This window comes from Pongo pygmaeus, chromosome 6 (genome assembly GCF_028885625.2).
Source record: "Pongo pygmaeus isolate AG05252 chromosome 6, NHGRI_mPonPyg2-v2.0_pri, whole genome shotgun sequence".
NCBI classification, from domain to species: domain Eukaryota; kingdom Metazoa; phylum Chordata; class Mammalia; order Primates; family Hominidae; genus Pongo; species Pongo pygmaeus.
The window spans coordinates 148,424,149-148,451,538 of NC_072379.2; the positions used below are offsets into that span (position 1 = coordinate 148,424,149).

Sequence of the window (27,390 nt, forward strand, 5' to 3'; positions counted from 1 at the left end):
GCCCGGCTAATTTTTTGTGTTCTTTTTTTAAGTAGAGACGGGGTTTCACCATGTTAGCCAGGATGGTCTCAATCTCCTGACCTCAGGTGATCTGCCCGCCTCGGCCTCCCAAAGTGCTGGGATTACAGGCGTGAACCACTGCGCCTGGCATAGGTTTTTCTAAATATAAGATCATATAATCTGCAAACAAGGATAATTTAACTTCTTCCTTTCCAGTGTGGATGCTTTTTATTTCTTTATCTTGTCTGCTGTAGCTAGGACTTCCAGGATTATGTTGAATAACAGTGGGGAAAGTGCATCCTTATCTTGTTCATCCTTATCTTGTTCCAGATCTTAGAGGAAAGGCTTTCAGTTTTTCCCCTTTCAATATGATACTGACTGTGCATCTGTTGTATATGGCTTTTATGGTGTTGAAGTATATTCCTTCTTTACCCATTTTTTGGATTTTTTAAATCATGAAAGTACGTTGAATTTTATCAAATGTTTTTTTTAGCATCAATTGAAATGATCCTGTGGTTTTGTTCTTCGTTCTGTTGGTAAGATGTATCACATCTATTGATTTGCAGAGGTTGAATGATTCTTCCATCCCTGCCTGGGATAAATCCCACTTGGTCATGATGAAAGATCTTTTTAATGTGTTGTTGAATTTGGTTTGCTAGCATTTTGTTGAGGATTTTTGCATCAATGTTCATCAGGATATTGGCCTGTAGCTTTCTTTTTTAGATGTGTCTTTGTTTGGTTTTGGTGTCAGGGTAATACTGGCCTCATAGAATGAGTTTGGAAATATTCCCTCCTCTATTTTTCAAAATAGTTTGAATAGCCTTGGTATGAATTCCTCTTTAAATGTTTGGTGAAATTCAGCAGTGAAGCCATTACGTCCCTGGCTTTTCGTTGCTGGAAGGCTCTTTATTGCAACTTTGATCTCATTACTTGTTATTGGTCTGTTGAGGTTTTGGATTTCTTCATGGTTGAATCTTGGTAGGTTGTATATGTCTAGGAATTTATCCATTTCTTCTAGGTTTTTCAATTTATTGCCATATAGTTGTTCATAATAGTCTCTAATGATCCTTTGACTTTCTGCAGTATTAGTTGTAATATCTCTTTTTTATCTCTGATTTATTTGGGTCCTCTTTATCTTAGTCTGACTAAAGATTTGTCGATTTTATCTTTTCAGAAAACTAGCTTTTCATTTCATTGATCTTTTGTATTGTTTTTTGTTTCAATTTTATTTATTTATGTTCTGATCTTTATTGTTTTTCCACTAATTTGGAGTTTGGTTTGCTCTTACTTTTCTGTTTTTTTAGCATGCATGATTAGGTTGTTTATTTGAAGTTTTTCTACTTCTTTAATAGAGGCACTTATTGCTGTAAACTTTTGTCTTAGTATTGCTTTGCTGTATCTCATAAGTACCATAGGTCAATTTGATATGTCATGTTTCTATTTTCATTTCTTTCAAAAAATTTTTTTCTTTCTTTCTCTTTTTTTTTTTTTTTTTTTCCAGACAGGGTCTTGCTCTGTTGCCCAGGCTGAGTGCAGTGGTGTGATCACAGCTTACTGCAGCCTTGTCCTCCTAGGCTCAAGCAATCCTCCTACCTTAGCCTCCCAAATAGCTGGGACTAAAGGTGTGTGCCACCATACCTGGCTAATTTTTTATTTTTTTGTAGAGATGGGGTCTTGCTATGTTGCCTAGGGTAGTCTCAAACTCCTGGATGCAAACGGTTCCCCCACCTTGCCCTCCCAAAGTGCTGGGATTACAGGCGTAAGCTGGCCTCAAAAAATTTCTTAATATCCTCCTTAATTTCTTTATTGACGCATTGGCAATTCAGGAACATATTATTTAATTTCCATGTGTTTATATAGTTTCCAAAGTTCCGCTTGTTATTGATTTCTAGCTTTATTCCATTGTAGTCAGAGAAGATACCTGGTATGATTTCGATTTTTTGAATTTTTAAGAACTTGTTTTGTGGCCTAACATACGGTCTATCCATGAGAATGATCCATGTGCTGAGAAGAAAAAAGTGTATTCTGCAGCCATTGGATGTAATGTTCTGTGAATATCTTTAGGTTCATTTGGTCTATAGTGCAGATTAAGTCCGGTGTTTCTCTGTTGGTTTTCTTTCTGAATGATCTGTCCAGTGCTGAAAGTGGGGTGTCAGAGATGCCAGTTATTATTGTATTGGGGTCTATTTCTCTTTTTAGCTCTAATAGTAATTGCTTTATATATCTAGGTGCTCCAGAGTTGGGTGCACATATATTTATAATGTTATTAATATATCCTCTTGCTGAATTTACCCCTTTAGCATTATATAATGAACTTCTTTGTCTCTTTTTATAGTTTTGTCTGAAAATCTATTTGGTCTAAGTCTAGGTACTCCTACTCTTTTTTGGTTTCCGTTTGCATACAGTAGTTTGCTATCCCTTTACTTTCAGTGCACGTGTGTCTTTATAGGTAAAGTGCATTTCTTTAGGCAACAGATCGTTTGGTCTTGTTTTATTATTTATTCAGACACTCTGTGCCTTTTGATTGGAGTTTAGACCCTTTACATTCAGTGTTTTTATTGATAAGTAAGAATTCTCTTCTGCCATTTTGTTATTTGTTTTCTAGATGTTTCGTGGTCTTTCTATCCATCTGTCCATTCAATTTCTTCCTTTTTATTTTTTGTGTATCTGTTTTAGGTTACCATGAAGTTTGCAGATAATATCTTATAACCCATTATTTTACACTGATGATAGCTTAACACGGATTAAAACGAAACAAACTGCAAAAAAAAAAAAAAAAACAAGTAAAGAAAAAAACTAATAAAAACTCTAACTACAACCCCCTGCTTTTTAACTTTTTGTTGTTTCTATTTATATCTTATTGTACTATGTCTTGAAAAGTTGTAGTTTTTAAAAATTGGTTCATTTAGCATGCATGATTTTATTATTGGTCTGGTGAGGTTTTGGATTTCTTCATGGTTGAATCTTGGTAGGTTGTATATGTCTAGGAATTTATCCATTTCTTCTAGGTTTTTCAATTTATTGGCATATAGTCCTGGGAAGTGGAGGTTGCAGTGAGCCAAGATTGCACCATTGCACTGAGACTCTGTCTCAAAAAAAAAAAAATTGGTTCATCTTTAGACTTTCTACTCAAGATATGAGTAGCTTACACATTACACAGTACAATTACAGTATTATAATATTCTGTGTTCGTGTACTTACTATTACCAGTGAGTTTTGTACCTTCAGATTTTTTTTTTTTATTGCTTATTAATGTCCTTCTATTTCTGATTGAAGTACTCCCTTTAGCATTTCTTGTAGGACATGACTGGTGTTGATGAAATCTCTCAGCTTTTGTTTTTCTGAGAAAATCTTTATTTTTCCTTTATGTTTGAAGGATATTTTTGCTGGATATATTATTCTAGGATAAAAGCTTTTTGCCTTCAGCACTTTTATTTTTAGTGTTTTGGAGACAGAGTCCCTCTGTTGCCCAGGCTGGAGTGAAGTGGCACAATCTTGGCTCACTGCAACCTCTGCCTCCCAGGTTCAAGTGATTCTTGTGCCTCAGCCTTCCAAGTAGCTGTGACTACTAGCATGTGCCACCAGATTTGCCTAATTTTTTGTATTTTTAGTAGAGACGGGGTTTCGCCATATTGGCCAAACTGGTCTCAAACTTCTGAGCTCTGGCAGTCCGCCCACCTCAGCCTTCCAAAGTGCTAGGATTACAGGCATGTGCCACCACGCCTGGCCCTTCAGGACTTTATGTCATGCCACTCTCCCGGGTGCAATGGCTCACGCCTGTAATCCCAGCACTTTGGGAGGCCAAGGCGGGTGGATTACGAGGTCAGAAGATCGAGACCATCCTGGCTAACACGGTGAAACCCCGTCTCTACTAAAAATACAAAAAATTAGCCGGGCGTGGTGGTGGGCACCTGCAGTCCCAGCTACTCGGGATGCTGAGGCAGGAGAATGGCCTGAACCCAGGAGGTGGAGCTTGCAGTGAGCCGAGATTGCACCACTGCACTCCAGCCTAGCCGACAGAGTGAGACACAGTCTCAAAAAAAAAAAAAAAAAGTCATGCCACTCTCTCGAAAACTTGTCACATTTCCACTGAAAAGTCTGCTGTCAGACGTATTGGAGCTCTATTGTATGTCATTTGTGTCTTTTCTTTTGCTGCTTTTAGGATCCTTTTTTAATATCCTTCACCTCTGGGAGTCTGATTACTAAATGTCTTGTGGTAGTCTTATTTTGGTTAACTCTGCTTGGTGTTTTCTAACCTTCTTGTACTTGAATATTGGTATATCTTTAGGTTTGGAAAACTCTCTGTTACCCATGTTTGAGTAAAGGTTTTGTGTGTGTGTGTGTGTGTGTACAGAGTTTTTCACTGTTGCCCAGGCTGGAGTGTAGTGGGTTGATCTCGGCTCACTGCAAACTCCGCTTCCCGGACTCAAGTGATTCTCCCGCCTCAGTCTCCCAAGTATCTGGGGTTACAGGTGCCCACTACCGCACCCAGCTAATTTTTGTATTTTTAGTAGAGATGAGGTTTCGCCATGTTGGCCAGGCCAGCCTCAAACTCCTGGCCTCAAGTTGATCCGCCTGCCTCTGCCTCCCAAAGTGCTGGGATTACAGGCACCCGCCACCACGCCTGGCTAATTTTGTGTATTTTTAGTAGAGACAGGGTTTCACTGTGTTAGCCAGGATGGTCTCGATTTCCTGACCTTGTGATCTGCCCGCCTTGGCCTCCCAAAGTGCTGGGATTATAGGCGTGAGCCACTGCGCCTGGCCCTCTCCTGCCGTTCTTTCAAAATCATCTTCAGTGAGGTTGCCTTCTTGGCCTGTACTTCCCTTTATTCATCTGGGGGCACTGGAGGGCAAGGAGCTGCGTGGAGTCTTCACCTGATGGAACTGATGGAAGTGGCATTTTTGGAGAGGCCTGGGACTGCCCCAGCTAGGAGCACCGCTGGCTTGCAGGCTGCTTGATCCTGGGGGTGCTGCCCCTTTGCCAGTGCTGTCCCCCAAATCCAACTGCAGTGGAATCTGGCTCTTCTTCCCAATATTTAAAAAATTATTCTTAATTTTTTTTTTTTTTTGGCAGGGTCTTGGTCTGTCACTCAGGCTGGAGTGGTGCAATCATAGCTTACTGCAGCCTCAACTTCCCGGGCTCAGGTGATCCTCCCACCTCAGCCCCCTGAGTAGCTGGAACTACAGGCGTATGCCACCACACCCAGCTCATTTTTGTATTTTTTTGTAGAGGTGGGGTTTCACCATGTTGCCTACACTGGTTTCAAACTCCTGAGCTCAAGCAGTTCTCCCATCTTGGCCTCCCAAAGTGTTGGGATTACAGGCAGGAGCCACTACGCCCATCCTTATTTTCAATGTTTAGTGGCTCACGAACAGTCAGGATTCATATTTTCACTTAGACTGTTCTGTTTCTCATTCTTTTTTGAGGCTTCATCCTGCTCAGTCACTGCCTTGTGATGCTTGGGACTGTTTAGTAGGATGGATGATGTGTTTCTCTTTGTTGTAGGAAGGATCCAAAGATGAAACTTCAGAGGATGATCCACTGAAATTTTTAGGATCTGCTGATGAAGCAACCGTCTTTAGGCTTGTCATGAAAGTAACATTTTTAGGGGCAGTGTAACCCGTTGGTTTATAACTCTCCCGTACGTAAAGGAGAATCGGTAGCAGTGTTAGCAGGCACAGACTCAATTGGATTATTATTTTTCATCACTGTTTCACCTTTTGATAACCTTCTAGCTGGTTTTACCTCTTCTCTTAGAAGAGAACCTCAGTTGAGGTAGAGTGGACAGGACCCACTTGGGTTACTTTTTATTTATTTATTTATTTATTTGAGACAGGGTCTGGCCCCGTTGCCCAGGTTGGAATGCAAGTGGTACAAACATGGCTCACTGCAGCCTCATACTCCTGAGCTCAAGCCATCCTCCTGCCTCAGCCTCCCAACTAGCAGGGGCTGCAGTCATGTGCCACCATACTCGGCTTTTGGTTGTTCTTTTTTTTTTTTTTTTTTTTTGAGACGGAGTCTCGCTCTGTCACCTAGGCTGGAGTGCAGTGGCACAATCTCAGCTCACTGCAAGCTCCGCCTCCTGGGTTCACGCCATTCTCCTGCCTCAGCCTCCCAAGTAGCTGGGACTACAGGTGCCTGCCACCACGCCCGGCTAATTTTTTGTATTTTTAGTAGAGACGGGGTTTCACCGTGTTAGCCAGGATGGTCTCGATCTCCTGACCTTGTGATCTGCCCGCCTTGGCCTCCCAAAGTGCTGGGATTACAGGCGTGAGCCACCGCGCCCAGTCTGGTTGTTCTTTATCTTTGACAAGGCATTGTTCTCTGGATGCTTAAGTTTAGGAAGATCCAGCGTGGTAAATTCCAACCCAGCTTTGGAGGTAGAGCCACTTTTTCCATGATTCTGGGTTTCTTGTCTGTTCCCTTCTGATCTGATGCCCATCCAATTTCAAATTCCTCTTAGCATCAAGTGGACAAATGATGTGAGCCATTTGCTGATTTTATCTCTGATGGTAGCATTCTGTCAGCTCTCTTACTGTCAGCCTTTTGCTCATCATAGTTTTTTTCTCATCATCTTTTTTTGCTTAAAAAATCAGAGCTTTGGCCGGGCGCAGTGGCTCACTCCTGTAATCCCAGCACTTTCGGAGGCCAAGAGGGTGGATCATAAGGTCAGGAGTTCAAGACCAGCCTGGCCAAGATGGTGGAATCCTGTCTCTACTTAAAAAATACAAAAATTAGCCGGGTGTGGTAATGGGCGTCTGTAATCCCTACTACTCGGGAGGCTGAGGCAGAGAATTGCTTGAACCTGGGAGTCGGAGTTTGCAGTGAGCCAAGATTGCGCCACTGCACTCCAGCCTGGGCGACACAGCGAGACTCCACCTCAAAAAAAAAAAAAAAAAAAAAACTTCAAAAAAAAAAAAATCAGAGTTTGATATCTTCTGTGAGAGGACAAGTGCTCGTTTCGGGGCTTTACCATTTGAAAGTCTTGCTGACAGCTGGGTTGGTTACGATCACTCTGGGAGGCAGGTGCTGATTAAACATGTATATAGACATGGGTTCTAAGAAGTAGGCGTAGGGATGGAGTTATCTTGAAAGACAACTTCTGAGGGGAAAACCTTGACGCTCCTAACGCCATATCTTCAGTTGTGTTTCTGCCTTGCCTTGGGTCCCTTATGCCATAAGAGCAGCTTGGAGGAGGACGAGGAGGCGGCCCGACTGCGGGAGGTGGTGGCCACCCTACTGGCTGGTGGGACAGGCATGGTGTTTCTCTTTCCTGCCTTAAAATGCCAGATTCTGTCATGACCTGCCTAGTGATCATTACCATGAATTCCTGTCTGCTGAATTCCTGTGCTGCAGTTTCCTTCTCTGGGACATGAGGCTTTAGACTGGAATCTAGCTGCCAGGTATTCGGTGGGGTCCACCTCACTATGATGCCCTGTGCTGGAGCCCAGGATCGCAGTGACTCTGCCTTTCCTCAGAGGGTCCCTGGTCATCTGGGCAGGAGACCTCCATGTTGTGCTCAGTGTCACTGATTTACATTCTCCAGGCCTCCCTCCATATCCAGAGCACCTCACCAGCCCACTCAGCCCTGCCCAGGAGAAGCTGAAAGAAGGGCAGGCCCCCAAGCAGCAGCAGGACTCAGAGGCGAGAGTGGCCCCAGTTGGGCCAGAAGCAGGTGAGTGAGGACAGCGAGGCGGCAGGATGAACAGTGTCCCGAGGCAGCACGCGATCACCAAGCGATGGTGCTGGAAGCGTGGGGCTGGGAGAGAGGGCTGGGAGACTGGTTGGGCTGGGCTGGACAGGCTTTCTGGGAAAGAGGCCCCTGAGACAGGCCTAAAAGAAGGTAGGTTTTGGCATTTTCAGCATGAGAAAACAGTCTGTATAGAAGGGTGGGTTCCTCTGCGTGTTGGGGGCCTGGGCACACGGGTCCGGTGGAGTGAGGGGAGGGGGTAGATGGGTGTGTTGTGCCTCCCCAGGGTTTTTACGAGGGTCCCATCCATGGGGCAATGTGTGTCCTGTGCCTAGCGCGGCGCCAGCATGGTGTTTCTCAGTAAACGCCCTCTTTCTGAAGACCTACTGGGAACTCTGGCTTTAGTCATCCTTCCAGACTTCTTTGTCTGCTTTTATTTAAAGGCAGTCCCTGCCTGTCCTTTCACAAAAATGTATATCAGGGTATTTAGTGGAACACTTGGCAAACAGTCCAGAGCTCTGTTCTCTGTCGAGTGTTCCTCTGCGGGGCTGGCTCCTCCGCCTGGTCCTGCTGCTGGCCCGACTTTCAGTCTCTGGTTGCTTTCCCTGCGGTGATTTCTGGGTATCTTCCCCACTGGATCATCCTCCCTTCCCTGGGTTTCTCTTTCCAGCCAGTGTCTAAGTCTGGGCTCTGCTCATGGAGTTGGAGAGATGGGACCCTCTTAGGTGGGAAGGCAATGTTCCTGTCCCATTGAAGACCTGGAACGGTGTCCGGGAGCCTCCCAACCCTCTGTTCTTTTGAGGCTCATCAGGGTGACAGTTGCTGAGGGACAAGTCATTAGCACTGGCCTGCAGGAGTATTGGGGACATGGCCTTCGTAGCTCTTGTCTCACCTCTGAAGCCCTCTGGACAGAAGCCCTAGGCCTCCTTTCCCTGACAGGGACTTGCACATGTCCAGGGCTGCTGGGGAGATGGCTGTGCACGCTGCAAGCTGCGGGTGTCCTGTAGCTGGTGTTGGGAGAGGCCCTCGCCGAGTCTTTCTCACGTGGCCCCCAGCCAGCACCAGCATTTTATCCTTGATTAAACCAGAAGGAGAGTCTTTAGATGGGGAGTCTCCAACCTCCCCCACCAGGGACATCCTGCCAGGCATGGGGCCTGGGGAAGAAGGGCGGAGGCACCTGTGGCTGCAGCAGAGCCCCATAGGAGCGTGGGGGCCTTTTGGGAGTGGAGTGGGTTGTGAGACCTGGTGAGGGGCTTCCTCCTGAGGGTTCCCTCCCTCCCTCTCCAGCTTCTATCTCCCTGGGGACTGTGGGGACCCAGATCAGTCTGGGGTCCTTCCTGGTCTTTCCCCATTGTGGTCTGGTCTGGCCTGGCTGGAAAGGCACTGCATGAAAACCCAGGCATCAGATCCCAGGCATGTGGTCTGATGATGATGGAAAAGCTGTTCACGTGGTCTTGGCGTGGCTGGGCTCCCAGCCCCCCGTGTCCACAGTCTGTGTCCCTCTGCCTAGAGTCTGTGCTTCCCTGAGAGGGCAGGGTACCAGGACCCTCCCTCACATTAGGGACCCCTGAGAGCTGGGTGCTGAGACCTGGGGTCTCATGTCTCCGGCACATTGCTGTGATCACCTGCCACTGCCTTGGTTGTCCTTGTCACTGCTGTCCCAGCAGCTCCTTGGCTCCACCCAACCTGGGAGTTGAGTGAGACTCACACAGACCCAGGCAGGAATCTCAGGTCCCAGTGCCTCCTCTCTGTCACCAGTGAGTGTAGTGGCAGGCAGGTCACGGACGCTCTGTGCGGATTTGTCATGTGGATGAGCAGCTGAGCATGGATGCAGCACTCACCACCTCTAGTCCACAGAGGCCTCTTAGGGTGGTCTGGGGGCATCCAGGGCCCCTGGGGCTCATTGTCTTTCACAGATGGTAACTAGTGTCACCAGAACTCTTGGGGGTGGGGTCCTGCCACCCTCTCTGCTGTGCCCAGGGTCTCTGCTTATGTGTCCCACTCCAGCTGACCCCTGACCTCCGGGCTCCCTGGCTCCTGGCCTTGCAGTTTGATCTCCCCTCCCCTGATGTCCTTAGCTTGGCCTCCAGGAATGAGGCAGATGACAACAATCAGGACTGAGTGACCGTGCGAGGTAGTGCCTGTGTGGCGGGGCTCAGTGAGCAGGACCCCTGCAATGTGCTGTGAGCACTGTGGGGAGATAGGGCCCAGGCTGAGGCTGGAAGCCAGGACTGGGCCGAGTGACCTGGGGGACAGGGTGGTGAGGTCCACTTGGAAACCAACATAGACTCCTTTTGCCAGGTGGTGGTGTGGCCATCAAGACTGAGGCACAGTCTGAAGACGAGATGACGCCTGAGCGGCTCTTTCTGGGGGTGTCCCGAGGCCAGACCGAATGTAGAATCCCCCGAGGGCCCAGGAACAGGCCTGGGGGACCCAGCCGTCATCAGGCCCAGGGCGTGCCCAGGGTGCGGGCAGGGGAGCCACGGCCACCGGGGGCCGGCGGGGAGACGCCCCGAGTCCTCTCCCGCCGGCGGCAGCGGGCATTCCCCTGCCCCGACTGCGGGCAGAGCTTCCGCCTGAAGATCAATCTGACGATTCATCAGCGGACCCACGTGGAGGAGGGGCGGCAGGAGGCCCCCGGCCGCTCGCCCACCAGCTGCGGGGACAGCCAGGCCATGCTGGAGCCGGGGGAGGTGGTGGTGCCCGGCCCTGTCATCCACTGGCTCCCCGAGGAGCCTGAGGGTCGCCGCTCCGTGGCAGGGGGCCGTGCATTGGTGGGGCGGCGGCCTGCAGCCAGCAAGATGTACCACTGCAGTGAGTGCCTGCGCTTCTTCCAGCAGCGCAAGAGCCTGCTGCTGCACCAGCGCCTGCACACCGGGAACGGCCAGGGCTGGCCCGCCTGCCCCTACTGCGGCAAGGCCTTCCGCCGGCCCTCGGACCTCTTCCGGCACCAGCGCATCCACACCGGTGAGCGGCCCTACCAGTGCCCCCAGTGTGGCCGGACCTTCAACCGGAACCACCACCTGGCTGTGCACATGCAGACCCACGTCCGAGGCCAGGTGGGCCCACACTTGCCTGCCGCCCCTGCCCGCCACGGGAGCCTGCCCCTGCCCTGGCCCAGCCGGAAGGAGGAGGGCTGACCAGGCAGGAGCCCACAGAGGACCTCTGGCGCGGTCTCTCCCCTGTGCCTGACGCAGGTTCTTCCTCTTCCTGGGATGGAGAGAGGTTTGTTGTTTTTACCCATTCAAATGGGAAGGTAGCCGCCCTTCTGGTGACAGTGTGTGTGACCGGGTGCTTTCTGTTTCCTGTTTGCACTCTTCGCTGCCTTTTCTGCATTCCTGACTTGTAAAAGATTCCTTAAGGCTTAAGGGATGCCTTATTTTTGATAGGGCCTGTGGTAGGTACCACAGCCAAGAGGACCAGAGATCATGGCCCTTCCAGTATGGGGGCGATAGAGACATCGGGGACCTGGGATTTTTGTTTTGTGCAGAGATCTCCTGCCTGCTGTCACCATGAGAAACAGTGGAGTGGATGGGTGGCCTGAAGAAAGGGCCCTGGAAAGTGTTCTACTTTGCTATTTTGAAACTTTTTTTCCCTTGTTATAGAGACTTTCAAGTGCTTTTGTAAATGTGTGTAGTTGCTAATGGAACTTTGCCTTTTGCAAAGTCGGAAAGAGCCGGCTTTTCCATGTGGGGCTTGCAGAGCTGGAAGGGGAGCTACATCCACCAGCCTGTGGGTCTTTTTTTTTTTTTTTTAAGATGGAGTTTCACTCTTGTTGCCCAGGCTGGAATGCAATGATACAATCTCCGCTCACTGCAACCTCTGCCTCTCGGGTTCAAGTGATTCTCCTGCCTCAGCCTCCTGAGTAGCTGGGATTACAGGCGCGTGCCACCACTTCGGGCTAATTTTTGTATTTTTAGTAGAGACAGTGTTTCATCATGTTGTCCAGACTGGTCTCGAACTCCTGATGTCAGGTGACCCGCACAGCTCGGCCTCCTGAAGTGCTGAGATTACAGGCGTGAGCCACCACTCTTGGCCCAGCCTGTGGGTTTTGATGGGGATGTCTTGGCTGCTGTCTTGGAAGCACAGTGTCTCCCCATGTGTGTGTTTCTTGGCCCAGAGTGACTCCCAGTATTCCTAGTCCTTCCCCACGGGATAGTCACATCCATTATTTACTTTTGTTGTCAGCTGGGAGGGGAAACTGAAGCCTGGACACTTCTCCCCAAGGGCTCAGTGTTCATGGGTGTGTAAGATCCATTGACTGGACCCCAGAAAGCACCCTGAGGGGCAGTGCAGAGAGAGCCCAGGAAGCCCCTCCACTAGAGGAGGCCCTTGGTCTAGCTGAGGGCCACTTCCACCCTGGGCCTCCAGGCCTGCTTTTCACATTAAAGGCGGGGCAGTCTCCTCTCAAAGGAGTTCTCCTTTGAGCACTTTGGGCTCTGGGGCAGAATTGGGCTAGGAGATCTGGGTGAATCCTTTAGTCCCAGCTAGTCTCATGTTCCTCTTCTGTCAAAGGGGGTCACGGCCCTAGTGTGTCCTACCTCAGAGTTGTCAGGGTCAAATTAACAGGCACTGGGACAAATATGAAGCCTAGCTTTGTGCTTCCTTTCAAATTCAGGGCCTCCTTTCTACTCCATTCCAGCCTTTTTTTCCTGTCAGAATCCTTCAGGAAGGACCTTTATCTTCTGGAGTGAGTGGCAAATCCACTGGGTTCAGTGAAAGACTCGCCCACGGGGCTCTGTTCCCCAGTAGTCCTTTGTATTTTGGTGAACAAATTCTTACCAAAGCATGAGATTCGGACTGTAGAAGTTCAGGCAATAATATGAGGCCTCATGGGGCAGTCTGGAGGTCAGCTGGCTTCTGGTGTCTCTCATCACACCACTGCGGGTTCTGCCTGTAGAGCAGCCTTGGTGTGGGTGACTCTGAAGCTGGAGTGATGGGACCCCAGCTATCCTTGTTTTTTACCGCCTTGTCTGGCACTGTGGCCACCCTTCAGGGCTGCTTCTGGGGGCCTTGGTCCCTGGATGTGCCATTTCCTTGCCCTTCTGACCCTCACACTTCTTCCAAAGTCTTGAGCAGAGTTGGGGGCCAATGGTAGCATTGCTATCATCTCTTGGAGGAGGGTGAGTATACAAGTCAGTGACAGTTCAGCCAGGCTCCCTTGGGTTTGGGAAGAGGCACTGCCCTTCTGTGCTGTGGATCCTGCTTGTCTGCTCTGGAGTCCCCCGACCCTTGCCATGAGCTTCACAAACCAGAGATGGGCTGTCAGCAAGAGCTCAGATAGGATGTGGTGCAAGTGCAGGTGCACGAGTTTGACCCTCAGCTGCAGGAGCTAGTTTCAGGTGTTCTGGGGATACCTCAGGCTAAGAATTTTGCCGACTTTCTGGGCTTGTTTGGCTAGTGCCAAATGCCCCTGCTTAAATATCACAAGGTGCTGATTCTCCTTTTTTCTTTTTTTCATAGCAATGTGCTCAAACTTTGAGCTAGGTCTTGTGAGTTTGCCTAGCACTCAGACGTGTTTAAGTAACGTTCTTTACATTGAAACAAGTCAACCGAAGCTTTGTGGTGCAGGAGCTGAGGGTGTCCCAGACTCGGTGGGAGCCCTGGTTGGGCCCCAAACTCCCCCAGCGGGGTCCTCGGTTTCCTCATTTGTGAAATAAATGGGTGGGCCATGACGTTAATAAGCCCAAGAGAACTGTGAAGGTGGTAGTCCCTTGCCCTAATTGGTGCTCAATAAACTTGGCATAAACGAGTGCGTGCGCGTGATCTGGTTTCTGCTCTCTGGGAGGTGAGTGGCCGTGTGGGGCGGTGGCAGCTGGCGATACCTGCGGGCTGTTGGGCACCAGCCGGGGGTGGGCGTTCACACCTGTCGGGCCTGCACAAAGGCCCGGCGTACGCTGTGGGGGCGGGGCCTCCCGGGCTGGCCAATGAGAAGCTGGCACTGGGTCGGAGTCCCCAGCCAGGTGGGGGCGGAGCTTCCACCACTGGCCAATGGGGATCTGGCTTTGGGATGTGGGCGGGGTCCACCCGGTCGCAACCCGTTGAGTCTCTGCACAGCTGCCGCTCGGACGCGTTTTCCGCGTGTCCCCAGTCCTGGCGGCCCCGCGAGCTCTGTCCGTGCGGGGAAAGCAGGGCTGACGCCGTCTGCGGAGAGGACTGCGCAGCCGGGCTTATGTGGGGCCGCGCGTAACGGCAGCGGCGACTCCCTGCCCAGGCCGGCCAGCACAGGGCCATGGCCGAGGCGGCTGCGCCTCCGGTAAGGGCGACCCTCATGGAGGCTTGGGGACGTGGAGCCGAGTCCTGAATTCGCCAGGAGGATGTCCCACCCCCCACCATCCCCGGCGACCTCCTGGAACTGGGAAGGGCTCAGCCCGGGTGGCAGGAGGAGGACAAGGACTCCTAAGGCCACACGATAAACGCCCTTCTCGCTCTCCGTTTCCTTGCCTGTGGAATAAGGTGATTGGCAAACACAAGATTTGGAGGTTCCCTCCAGCCCTGATATCCACTGGACCCGGCTCTGGGGGACAGTGGACTGTGGACGTCTTCATTCCAGACTCTCCAAGGTTCCTCTTTCTGGACCCGCCTTTTGGCACCGCCCCCTAGTCGACCATCTCAAAGATCTCCCCTCCCTCCAAGCTGAGACCAGTGCCATGGCCTGGGGAGGGATGTCTGCTACAGTCTGGTGGGTGGGCTCTAGACTTGAGCTCTGATTACAGTCAGGAGGATTCTGATGCCTGCCCACTCTTTCTAAAATTCCCTGACAAGTCCTTCTGGCTGCTGCTGAGGGGATCTGCATTGTGAGGACTTTTGGTTAGGGGCTTCAGGCTCAGGCTTGACCTAGGCCATTGCTGGCCTGCATAAGAACTGTTGAGATTTTCATAGGTTTTTAAAGGTAGAGGGGCCATCTCTTAGTATAAATAGCTCTGCAGTGGTTTTGGATCCATTCCCGGGTGGCACATTTGTGGCAGGGCATTGCAGGGAGGCGAGGATGTTTGCCCCTAATCTGTGAAGACGGTGCTGTCTCCTCTGGGCTCCACTTCATTGTATCAGACAGAGGCAAGACTTGAGGATGGAGAGCCATGCTGTGAGGGGATGGAAAGGGCTGGGTATCTGGTGTCTGGTACCTGGTATGTGTGGGACATTTTGCTGAGTACGTTTATCGGGGAGGTCTCTGAGAAACTCAGTTGCACAGAATTGGATTAATCACAGTCTTTGGTTCATAACACATTCAGATCACTGGTCTATAGCCTTTATATTTGTTTTTAAGAATATAACAGGTGCTAATGTCATACACCATGAGTGCTTTTTCATATCTTCAGTGCATTTCATCCACACAGCCACCTTAGGAGTGAAGGAAGTTAGGATGTCCCCATAAGTGAGAAAATAGAAACTTGGATAAGTAATGTGGCTTGACCTCAGGTTGTGCAGGATTCAGACGGCAGGAGAGGCATTGAGTCAAGTTCTAGGTGAGTTCCATTTCCAGGAGTGCTCACTTTATACCTCATCTGTTCCCCGCTGAGGCATTCCTGGATTTTAAATTTTATTTCCAGCAATACACAATACATTTTCCACCTCCTGTGAACAGGGTATTCCTTGTAATGTTTCCTTGTTCTTTCCTTTTCTGCTTTCAACTTTCTCTGGCCCCTGTTGCCTGGCAGCTAGGAGGGTGGAGACCACCCTGGGGCTGGTTGACAAGGCACCTGAATCATGGGGATGTGGTATCAGGCAGGGCAGGAAGTCACACCAGTAGATGTCAGGGTGGATGGGCCTTAGAGATCACCAAGGCAGAACAACAGGCCTTTCTCCCCTTGAGCCCACTAAGGGGTGTGGGCTTGTTCTAGAAAAAGGTGAGGAGTCAGATTGCTGCCTGGGTGTGCACTGGACCCCAGGTCCCCTGGCAGGTGTTCTGGACTTGGGCTTCTCACCGTTTCTTGGCTCGTGCTGCTGGCCCTGTTCCCTAGTTGGTTGAGTAATTGGCTGAGTAAATAGAGCCAGTGAGTGGTGGAGCTGGGATCCACTCTCTGTTCATTTATGATGGTAATGTTGGTTATGTCATTTTCCATTGCCCCGGGTCTTGGTTCAGGATTCTTCTCATGGGGGCTTTGTGTGGTCCAGTGTCTGCTGTCTTTGACTATTAGGTGGGGTCTGTTTGGGGGTCTGACCAGTGAGGCCGCCTGGCACTCAGAAGACGTCTCCCCCATTCCGGAGAATCCTGACCTTCTTGTATTTGGGAATGGCTCTGGGCTGCTCTCCTTCTGGTGGCTGACTCGCGAACTTGTGTCTGGTTGCAGGACTGGCATATGCAGACTGAATTCCAGGGAGAGGCCCAGATCCTATCTGCAGAGAGCTCCCTTCTGGCTGTCATGGCTGCTGTTCAGGTGGTGGAGAAGAAGATGGAACCCCAGGCTGCCTGGCTACAGATCCTGGAGGGAAGCACACGGACAGCCAAGAAGAAGCTGGCCGACTGCGAGAAGGTGGCTGTGGAGTTCCGGAACCAGCTGGAGGCAAGTGAGCCATGCTGGGGACCCTGCTGCAGGAGTACGGGCTGCTGCAGAGGTGGCTGGGGAACGTGGAGAACCTGCTGTGCAACAGGAACTTCTGGATCCTGCGGCTGCCCCCGGGCAGCAAGGGGGAGGCCCCCAAGGTACAGGAGCTGGGTGTGGGTGGAGAGGCCCTGCCTGGACTCTGTAGGGTTGCCATATGCATAGCGGAAGGAGCCCTTTGGCTGCTGAAGCCTGACCTCTGGGCGTCCGAGGCAGTCACTAGTTGACTTTAAAGGGCTTGAAAAATGTCAGAAGAAAATTGTGACACAGAAAAATGTCTGCTTTGGAAGATGGAATGGGGTTTGTTGGGAGAGATATGGTTGTGCAGCGGTGGTTGTACATGATCTCTGAGAGTGAGGACTGGCACAAGTAGGAGATATGTGTGCCTGGGAGAGGGGAGGAGAACCCAGGAGCCCCGATCCTGGATCCCATTAGTCACTGGTTCTGCCCTTCAGCTGAAGGCAGTGTGATGGAGTTGAGTTTGGCCTGCGATGCCCTCTGCTTCGGGGGAAGGGAGAGGAGACTGGAGGTGGTTTTGGCTGCTCCGTGAAATGGTTGTTATTCATGGTGGGTGCAGGCAACCTGTACTTCCAGGTGCCCGTGACTCCTGAAGACACGGTCGGGTATTTTTCAGAGCAGCAGGGTGGCGGCCTGGAGGACTCATAGAAGGAGCTCTGCAAATGTGTTGTGAAGGGGAGCTGTGAGACCCTGAGCTTCCTGGGTAAGAGGATGGCCTCTGGGGGCCTCCACACCTTGGTTTTACTCCTTTATTCAATCACATGAGACTCCTGAATCTCAGAGCAGGAAGCATGTGGAGATCATTTCTTCAGCCCTCTGTTTTCAGGCAGGTAGAAGGTATCTGTCATTCTCATTTTGAGGTTTTATGTAATGAAATGCAGAGGTTATGTGACTTGTTCCAGGTCTCATGGAGTAAATAAACTGGAATCTGCTCCTCACTCTCCTGCCCTTTGCGTGGTGCCAGAGGCAGCTCCTGCGTGCACACCTGTGGCTCGCCAGCCTGTCTGCTCCTGGGGAGCTGGGGCCTCCCCTGGTTTACACCTGCATCTCTAGGACTCCCACACTGCACTCTGCACACTGAGTTCTCAGGAGATTCCTGCGGAGCAAAGAAGGATGAATTGTAGGCCTGCTTTTTTTTTTTTTTTTTTTTTGAGATGGAGTTTTGCTCTTGTTTCCCAGGCTGGAGTGCAATGGGTGATCTCAGCTCACCACACCCTCCACCTCCCAGGTTCAAGTGATTCTCCTGCCTCAGCTTCCTGAGTAGCTGGGACTACAGGCATGGGCCACCACGCCCGGCTCATTTTGTATTTTTAGTAGAGACGGGGTTTCTCTATGTTGGTCAGGCTGGCCGCGAACTCCCAACCTCAGGCGATCCACCCGTCTCGGTCTCCCAAAGTGCTGGGATTACAGGAATGAGCCACTGTGCTTGGCCAGGCCTGCTTTTAAGGATGCCCCAGGTCCAGAAAATGAGGGCCAGCCCTGGGAAGTTGGCTCCTTCAGGCAGGTGTGCGTCTTCGTGTGAGACTTGATCAGACCTAGGTTTTTGTAGCTACCCCACTCCGAAGCTCTCCTGCGTGAACCTGGAATTCTCACTGCTTTGGGCAGGTGAGCAGTTGGCTTTTTGTCCAGTCTCTCCTCTTGTTGGGAGGCTGAGGCCCAGAACACAGTGCCTTCCCTCTCTTTGCCTGGCTGCAGAGGTTCCTCCTGCAGAAAAGGGTCCCAGTGTGCTTTGGGAGGCTGGGTGAGGAGGCTGTCTGGCCTCAGGCGAGGAAGGAGAAGCACGTGGAAGGAAGGGCAGCAGGAAGCCTGAGCCTGACTGCCATGAATGGCCAGCCCCACTCTTGGGCCTGTTTCCTCATCTGTCTAGACTAGGTGACTTGTCCGTGTGGGCAGTGGATGGGAACCCTTCCTCTTGGCCTCATGACACTCACTTCTAGCCCACGAAAACTGAGAGGCCTTGCCCGCCCTACTCTCCGTGCTCCTCAACACACGCCTTGAAGAGGCTGCTCCAGGCCTGGCAGAACACCCTCCCTTTCCAGGCCTGCAGAGGACAGCCCTGCCACTGCACTTTTCCTCCCCACAGGCTGGGCCACCACCAAGCCAGATCTTCTGGTGCCAGTGGAGAAAGGAGACAGGCAGGCAACTGCAGCCTGCCCAGTACAGAGAGGGGCCAGAGCCCGGGCACTGGTGAGTCCCTCAGGGTGTGGGCCTGGGCCTCTCCACCTGCATCTGGTAAGGGCATCTGGTGTCAGGAGGCCCCCCCTGGAGAAAGAGAGGCAGAGGTGGGGGGAAGTGAACTGCTGGGCCTCACAGCTGGCGGTCAGGGCCAGACCCGGGTGTTCTGACACCCAGACAGGGCCTGGGCCATTTCCCATACTCCATGTCCCTTTGGAGCCATCGCTTGGCCTGAGACCAGTCTGGAGGCTTGAGGGGAAGGGCAGAGGGCATAGCAGTTACCAGGAAACTGAGACAGGCTGTTGTAGTGCATGCAAGGTTCTGGGAGGAGCGACGGGCTGGCGGCCTCCGTGAGACCTGCCCTGACACTGCGTCTGCTCCCAGGGCCCTTGGTGCCTGCGTGCGGGTCCTCCTCACTTTGCAGCCTAATCCCTGCTTCCTCTCCAGTCTTCACTCTCCTTGGGTGAAGGGACTGAGTCTTGCTGTGATATCCCCCTCCTCCAGCACCTTACACATTGTCTGGCATGTACTGAGATTATAAATAATAAATAATTATTAAATGAACAGTGAACCAGAATAGGAACTCAGTTTCCTCCATTTTTCAAATAATTAGCATTGGATCAGAATGCAGTTGTTTTTTTTTTTTTTTTTTTTTTTTAAGGTGAGAACCCTTTATTCCAGTGACAACCAGAAACATATAACATGGGGGACAGTGGGACCATTCTAGTTGAAGGACAGGAACCTTGGAGCTGGTTGCTCAGAACACAGTGGATTATGCCAAGATACTGCTGCTTGCTTTCTAGATTCTTAGATTTGGGGCGGAAGGCTCCCCTGTGAAACAGACTCTATGAGTAGGTAAATTAAGTCACGGTGAGCCCAGAGTAGGGAAGAAGGTGGGGGTTGACAAGGGTACTGAGTGGCTGGCATATAGGTCCAAGGCTAAAAGTGGCATTTCCAGGCACCTGCAGGAGGCGGGGGCACCAGAGAGAGAACAGGGTTGAGTAAGGGGTGGGGTGTGACAGGATGCAGGTCACATAGCCCGAGCTGGGGAACCCTGAGCGAGAGGCCAGCTGGGTGGAGCGTGGCTCTTGTGGTGTCACTGAGCGCTGTTACAGCAGCAGCCTGGCCAACAGCTCCTCCCCTGTGGTGCAGGGAGGGGAGCTGAGCCCAGGCACTGCAGCCACCCCAGTCTTGGGCTGGCCCCCTGCAGCAGGTGTGGGCAGGACTGGGGCATGTTCAGAGGCTGTGGCTGGTGGCACAGTCCCCAGGGCTGAGCAGCTCCTAGGGGGATGCAAAGCAGCAGCCAGGGCCTGGCCAAAGAGCCCCAGGCATGGCTCTGCCATGAGGCTGGGCTTGCACCTGAAGGCAGCTCGAGGAAGCATGGTGGGTGGAGGAATGAGGCCTGCTCAGGGGATTAGGGTTGCCCTGCAGTCTGGGTAGTCCTTGCCATTCTAGCAGTTACTTCTTGTTTTCCATTCTCTGTAAACTTTTCCAGATTTCTCCAGGAGAGAGCTTTGTTTACCCCCCAGGACTGTGCCTCACTCCTAAAAGCTGCTTCTAAACCCTTTGCGTGCAGGCCCCAGCCAGTGTGGGTGCAAGAAATCCTGCAGGCCCCAGACAGTGTGGGTGCGTGACTGCTTTATCTGTTGGATGTTTCCACAGGCGGACTGTTGCTGCCAGAATTCTAGAAGCAGTGTAAACGGGCCGCTCATTCATTAGGTACGGGCAGGGTCTGGGCACTGGACTTTCAACACTTTCCTCCCGTGATTCTGGTGCCGTTAGTTTGAAAATCATGGCTCAGAGATCCCTCTGAACAGAAAGTGACCCGCCTCTAGCCATTGAAAGTGTCTGTGTTTTGATTATGCAAATGGATTCTTGCATGAATATGTTCTTACTAAGCAATGTGGAGGTCATGGGCACAGCTAAGCGGCTCTCTGCTGGCCACCCGCCCAACCCTAGGCCCCTTCCAGGGTAGCCACTGTTACCATTTTGCTGCATAACCTTTCAGGCTATTTTCTCATGCAAATACATACTTGTGTGTACTGTAGAAAAATACAGGGGTTAAATACACACAGATATACTCTACATGTCTTCTGCAGTTTGCTGTTTTCACTCAACAATATGTCTTAAGGATCTTTTCGTGTTGATACATTTTGATTAATTTCCTCTCTGAAACGGTTTCCAGGGCCCTGGTAAATCCTGGAGCCAGCCTGCTGTGTGGCAGCCAGGTTGGGCTGGTGTCTTCAGAGTAGCTGTGTCAGAAGTGCCTCATGTGTGACTGAAAGAAGTGAGCTGTGCCCTGGCTATAAAATCTGGCAGCGTTGAGCAACTGGACAGCAGTTAGATATGGGTGGCTTGGAATGTTCTCCATTCATTCATTTAACAAAAAATGTGCCTACCCTGTGTCAAGCCTGGAGCAGGAAGAGGAGCAGTAATTATTCCCTGATCTTAAGATAGGCCTTAGAAGTGGGCACATTGGTGAGGTCACCCAGTCCTTGAAGGACACCCACCTGAGGGCACTGTGGGATCTGTATTTGGCTGCTGTAGCAGAGACTGAAGAAAACAAAACAACAAACCAAAACCGCAGCTTCCACACGGCAGGGGTTGGTCTCCCTCCCGACAGAGCTTGTTTGGCAGCTTACAGGCCCAGGCTCCTTCCAGCCTATCGCTCCACCATTCCTGGGGCCAGGCCTTGTTGCTGTGGTTCTAGATGGCCCATCGCCATGCCCGCGGTCCTGTTGAAGGAAGCAAGGGGACGCGCTGGGGGTTGGGGTGCCCTTTCCCTTTTCTCTTAGTTGATGCCTTTCCCTTTAACCAAACACATTGGTTTCTTGTACATTTAGTACTTACTGTGCACTTTATAAACATTGACCCATTTAAGCTTATTCCAACTCTCAGTTTCCTCATATCATAGATGAAGAAACTGAGGCACAGAGAGGCCGAATCCACTGTCAAAGGTCCCATAGCTGGAGGAGGCAGCGCCCCTCACATCCATTAGTCAGACCAGCCACAGGGCACATCTACTTGCAGGGAGGCCCAGCAACAAGGTCTGGAGTCTAGGTGGCCACATGCCCAGCAAGACACCAAGTGCTCTGTTAGTGTTGAAGTGGGGTGGATGGCATTGGAAGATGGCTGGTCATCCCCATCACAGCTCACAGCCCATCATTCACAGACCAAGCTCCCCTGGCTTGACTCGCTGCCATGTCACACGTCCCCAGGATGTGCTGTGCCTTTGCTGGGACCTACAATTCTGTTGGGAGTCTCTTTGGTGTCATGGTCCCAACTGAGGCTGTGAGAGGAAAGATGTCCCATGACACCTGCTGCCCTCAGGGCCTCTTCCTCTTTCCCTTAGATGCAGGCCAGCTGGAAACATCCCCAGGCATTCTGTCCTGGATCAAGCAAGAGGAAGGGGCAAGTGGGAGGAGCCAGCAGGGCCCACAGGAGACCACTGGGGCACACCTGTGCTCAGGTAAGGCATGCTGGGCCATGTCTCCCCAGGCCTGTATCCCTGGGCCTTGGGAGACATGGCCTCCCCTGGGGGGCCTCACAGCGCCTCTAGCGGGGGCCTTCTCCTGCACCAGGCTCCTGAGGGAAGGCAGTGTGCAGCCTTGGCTGTGTCTCTGCAGAATCTTGTGTGCTTGCTGCGTGGTGTCCTCCCAAGCAGTTGCACGAAATCATTCTTTTATTCCTGATCCTGTTTCCTGTTCATTTCATGAACTGGTCTGTAGGCAGCATGGTGCTGGGTGCTGCAGTGGCTCATTAATGCGTGAGACACAGATTCCACTCAGGAGAGAGAAGACAAACACAGACACAGTACACAGTGGGAAGGGGCACTGCCGTGTCTACAGCCAGAGAGCCCTTTCAGAATCTGACCCAAAAGATGGCCAGTATTCTAAGAAAAAGCACATATGCTTACGATGTGCAAACAGCTGAAGGTGTTCTTTCAGCTATAGTAAAAGAGGTGTCTTGGTGGCCACAGGCGGCCCAGATGAAGGTGCTGCTGGGGAAAATGTCACCACGCTGGTCTTGGGAGGCTCCGTGAGAGGGAGGTGGGACTTGAGAGGGTCTTAGATCCTGGGTGAGAGGCAAAGAGGAGGCCAGAGACGTTCTGGGTGGAGAGGACCCTCGGGCCAAGGCTCAGAGGTGGATGAACGGGGGAGCCTTAGGTGGAACAGCACAGGGTGGAACCCGGCAGAGGACAGTGGGAGCTGATGGAGGCTAGGCCAGAGTGGGGCCTTCAGTGATGCTCGAGTCCCAGGCTTCAGACTCCAGGAGAGCCAAGGGCGGGTGGCTTGGCTGCAGAGCCTGTGGCAGGCAGGCCTCACTCACCGTACCCTTCTGTGTCCTTTGCCTGCAGAGACCTGTCCGGGCCGCAAAGAGGAGAGGAGTCTGGAGGGAGGGTCCGAGGGCCAGGAGCCAGTTTGGGCTGCTGGAGGGGGGCCTGGCAAGGAGGGCTCTGGGGGAAGCACCTGTGGGGGTCTGCTTCCTGACCCCAGGGAGCGAGAGGTGGCCTCCCTCCCTCCAGGCCCCCCGAGCCAGGCTGAGCCAGCCGCTAGGGGCACGGAGCAGTGCCCACCTTGCGCCCAGTGTGGCCAGAGCTTGGGACAGAAGGAGCTCAGTGCACCGCACCAGCGCGCGCATCATGGCCCCCCGCCTTTTGCTGGTGCTCAGTGTCCCAAGAGCTTCCCGCAGCGGGCCACCCCCCACCAGCCACCGTCCGGCGCACGTGGCCGAGCGCACCTACACCTGCGCCCAGTGCGACAAGACCTTCGTCCACCAGTCGACGCTCACACCCACTACAGCGCGCACATCGGGGAGAAGCCCTACGAGTGCGCCGAGTGCGCCAAGAGCTTCGGCCGCCTGTCCACGCTGCTGGAGCACTGGCACACGCACACGGGTGAGCAGTCCTTCCAGGGCGCGCAATGTGGCTGCTGCTTCAGCCGCCTGTCCACGCTGCTGGAGCACCGGCACACACACATCAGTGAGAAGCCCTTCCAGTGTGCGCAGTGCGACAAGCATTTCACGCGTCTGGCCAACCTGACCGTGCACCAGAGGGTGCACTCGGGCGAGCGCTCCTTCTAGTGCGCCCAGTGCGGCAGGAGATTCACGCAGAAGCCCGGCTTCCTGCGTCATCTGTGTGGCCACTCGCAGGAGAAGCACTATCCTTGCAGCCCTTGTGGCGAGAGTTTCACCTGTCCCTCCTGGCTCGTGCGTCACCAGGACAGCCATGCTAGCCAGGCCTCTCCATCTTGCCTGGTTTGTGAGAGGGACTCCCCGACCGATGAGCCGCCCACGGGCCTCAGGGGTGCAGTGTGGGGGAGCACCCCTAGTGATCCTTCTGCCGCACTCAGATTTGAGGGCACCGGTACAGAGCTGGGCCTCAGGAGGTGCCCTGGGGACAGGCAGCCGAGCAGTGGTGATCAGGAAAGTCTTGGGTGGGGGTCCCTTGCCCAGTTCTCTTTCTCGTGTGAAGATGGAGAATGTGGGTAGCACCCAGAGAGCTCCCTAAAGGAGCTCTGAGGGCGAAGGGGCAGTTGGTGCCTGTTAAATCCAAGCAACCTCTCCTGGGGGGCACTTCTTGGCCAGGTCAAAGTATTCTGGCCATGGTCTTGGCTTCCCGGGGGAGGGCTGTTCTCCCAGGCACTGAGATTGCCCATGGGGCTTCTCGTTGCAGGGAGGCATGCAAGGAGGCAGGGAGGCGGCTGGAATAGAGGCCAGTCCCAAACACCTGAGCCTCACTGAGGGGAAGGCCTGGGTTCGGAGATGGGGTGCGCAGGAGTGGCTGGCTTTGCCTTGTTCTATTAGGGGAGTGATTTTCAGAGACAAAGGTCCAAGTTAGGGGACGTAATTACTCAGTGCTTTGAAGGCCCCAATACATCCAAGTACTACTTTAGCTGCATGCCACACACTTGTATTTTCATTTTTGATCAGTTCAAAATAGGCTTTTGATTTTTTTCTCTGACCCATAAGGTATTGGGAAGTGTGCTAGTTTTTTATAATATTTGGAGATTTTTCCAAGTGTCTGTTATTGATTTCTATTCTACTTTGCATGACTTGAATTTCTATACATATATCACACCTCGCTCAATATCCCAGAATATGATCTATCTTGGTAAATGTTCCAAGTATTGTGTTGCTGGGTAGTGTCAATTAGGCCAAGATGGTTGTTTTTCTGTCTACTTGTTCTATCAATTATTGAGAGGTGTGTTGAAATCTCTTACTACAATTGTGGATGGGTGTACTTCTTGCAGTTGTAACAGAACTTCAAAATAAAGGCCACAAAAACTGATAAACTGGGGTTATTTCTTATTGATTAAGTTGAACCTTTTATTCATGAAATGACCCTCTATATCATCTGTAGTAATATTCTCTGTGCTGAAATCTACTTTATCTGTTCAGATGTCTTTCATATACCTTCCCGTGCTTCTATTTTTAATGTATTCATAAAGTAAGTTTCTTATAGGCAGCATATAGTTGGATCTTGCATTTTTATCTAATCTGCCTTTTAACTGTGGCATTTACGTTCATTACACTTAATGTGATTATTGACACTGTTGGATTTCAATCTACCATCTTGCTGCTCTTGTTTTCCATATGTACCATCCTGGCCTTTGAAGTCAAATGACAGATAAAATATTTAGGATGTGGTGCTTAAACTATTTTGTGGTTCAGATAAAATATCTGAGTGCATCCCCTGCAATATGAGACCATCTCTCCTCTTAAGATGTGGTTTGGGAGGAAAATTCACTTTATATTTCAGAATTTTTAGTATATGCAGGTGATTCCCAAATGTATTCTCTCTAATTGAGCTACGTCTTCCAAGAGTCTGACCTCTGTATCCAACTGCCGGTTGAGCAGCTCTCCCTGGGTGCTGCACAGGCAACTTCGATGTCCAGTATCTAAGGTCACACAGCTCAAGCTAAGAAACTGGGATGCGTCTTGAGAGGCAGAGGACTCTACCGAGCCTACTGGGTCATCACCTGAATCCAAGAGCATGCAACACACCTCAGACCAGAGGCCCCAATACAAGACAAAATATCCTAAATAATCAAAAGTATTCATTATGTAGATTGTATCATAATTCATCAAAATAATTTTATAATAGTTAACTGCCATACTGTCTTATAAATGATGCCTTCTGAAGTTAAACATAATATAGATTCCGTTTTTTAAAATGATCTACTTACAACATACTAAACAAATAATAGAAGTTTTTTTTTTTTTTTTTAAAGCACTATCTCCTATGAAGTCTACGAGAGGAAATCATGACAAGTTCCTGATCAGATAAAAACCACTGCATCATTAAAGGGGATTAAAAAGAGGCACAAATAAATCTGAATAGAAATATCCATTTTCCTGGGTTTTATCCTTCTGTACAAGCCCAATTCTAGGGTTAAAATGATACTCTGGTTTGCCTCTATAAGCAAGAAATTCCTTAGCAGCAGCTCAAAAATGACCTTAATGTCTGGGTGAAACATACTTCTTCACCTGTGGACACTCAGAGCTCCCATCTCTGTCAGACACGTGTCACCTCTGCTAACACACCCAGGCATCTCCAGGAGGACAGGGAACTGTCATCCTCTCCAAGATGGCTCTGCTCCACCCAACCCAGGCTTTCCTAAAGCCCCAAACTCCACATGGGAGGCAACGCCTGATGAAGCAACGTTCCCGCCACAGCATCCACCTTAACCTTCCAAATGCCACTGCTGTGAAGAGGAGCCATCGCAGATCGCCATGGCGACAAAGCCCTTCTGACCCAGGGGATCCACTGCTCTCAGGCACTGTCCAGCCGACACCTGGTATAGCCGATTGTTTTTCTGAAAAAAAGGTAGCAAGAAAAAAATACTGCCAATTACTGGCAAAACATGGAAATCCAGAGGAGATATGGAGCATTTAAGAATTCAGATTAAGGGATACAATAGTCCCCTCTTATCCAAAGGTTAGTTTTCTGCTGTTTGTTATCTGCAGCACAGTACAATAAGATATTTTCTGACCGCAATCACAATTTGTATTATAGTATATTGATTTGTTTTTATAGAGAAAACAAACAGGCTGTTGGGCTACAGCGATCCACCCACATCAGCCTTCTCAATGCTGGGATTACAGGCGGGAGCCACTGCGCAACCACGGTATGCTGTTCTAACTGTTCCGTTTCATTTGAGTTATTGTTGTGAACCTCTTACTGTGCCTAATTGATAAATTTTATCACAGGTATATCTCTAGAAAAAAATACAGTATATACAGGGTTTGTACTACCTGTGGTTTCTGGGGGGACCACTGTACTGCAGACTGAGAAGACCACCCCCAAGGTAGAAAATGAGTTCATCTGCCACACCCCCTCACTCAATCTTGTGGGCCTCTGCGCATTCTCCCAACATCACCCAGCACTCCTCACCCCAAAGGTCCACTGCTGCGATCCTCCTGACCCGTGGCATTTCATGAGCCGTGGCGGGTCTGATGAGCGAGTCTCTGACATATCCAGACAAAGGAGACTATTTAAAACCAATTCATGTTCTTCATTATAGATCCAGATCTAGAGAAGAAAAATAAAATAAAATTTAGATAACGAATTTTAAGACTGAACAACACTTTGCATATTCTTCCACATATTGATTCTGTAAGGTCTCCAAGCAGAAACAGACCAATGCACTAGACTTACAGGGAAGCAGATTTCAACTTGGTTCATTCCACTTCAGATAGCTAAGGCAGGAGAAAGTGAGGTGCCCTTCTGGGAAGAAACCTAAGCAGTGGCTGAATTTTGTTCATTGAATTTGACTGAATTAACTCTTTTCCAATTTTAGGGTTTAACAATTACATAACTCTCTCATTTCCTGGACTGTGTAGGTGACAGAGGAGCCCGACAGCCTCTGGCTGACCGTCTGGAGACAGAAGGGCACACGGCTGCCATTTTCACCGATTCCTCATCGGTGGGGCAGTCGGGAAGTGCACAGGCTGAATCACAG

At 50.7% G+C, this 27,390-nt stretch overlaps 2 protein-coding genes across 4 annotated transcripts in view; both read left to right on the forward strand.

Annotated features, from left to right (window-relative positions):
• Nucleotides 1-13,440, forward strand: part of ZNF783 (zinc finger protein 783) — a 27,872-nt gene extending 14,432 nt beyond the window's left edge. Inside the window, exons 5-6 of one of the 2 annotated variants that reach the window (XM_054493980.2) lie at nucleotides 7,548-7,676; nucleotides 9,993-13,440. In XM_054493980.2, coding sequence (XP_054349955.1) covers nucleotides 7,548-7,676; nucleotides 9,993-10,831 — 968 coding nt within the window. In that variant the 3' untranslated portion in view covers nucleotides 10,832-13,440. The remainder of the gene's footprint in view (nucleotides 1-7,547; nucleotides 7,677-9,992) is intronic. The other variant, XM_063667961.1, reaches the window with a different exon arrangement.
• Nucleotides 10,851-25,778, forward strand: LOC129041657 (zinc finger protein 282-like). Of its 2 annotated transcripts, none has more exons than XM_063667963.1 (6): nucleotides 10,851-10,916; nucleotides 15,983-16,335; nucleotides 18,336-18,439; nucleotides 21,780-21,896; nucleotides 22,785-23,324; nucleotides 25,660-25,778. In XM_063667963.1, the coding sequence occupies exons 2-6, from the start codon at nucleotides 15,992-15,994 to the stop codon at nucleotides 25,713-25,715; spliced, it is 1,161 nt and encodes a 386-aa protein (XP_063524033.1). In that variant the 5' UTR covers nucleotides 10,851-10,916; nucleotides 15,983-15,991; the 3' UTR covers nucleotides 25,716-25,778. The 2 variants fall into 2 exon arrangements, with proteins under 2 accessions (XP_063524033.1, XP_063524032.1); XM_063667962.1 differs by lacking the exon at nucleotides 10,851-10,916 and adding an exon at nucleotides 13,721-13,947.
• Nucleotides 25,779-27,390: the final 1,612 nt, after the last annotated feature.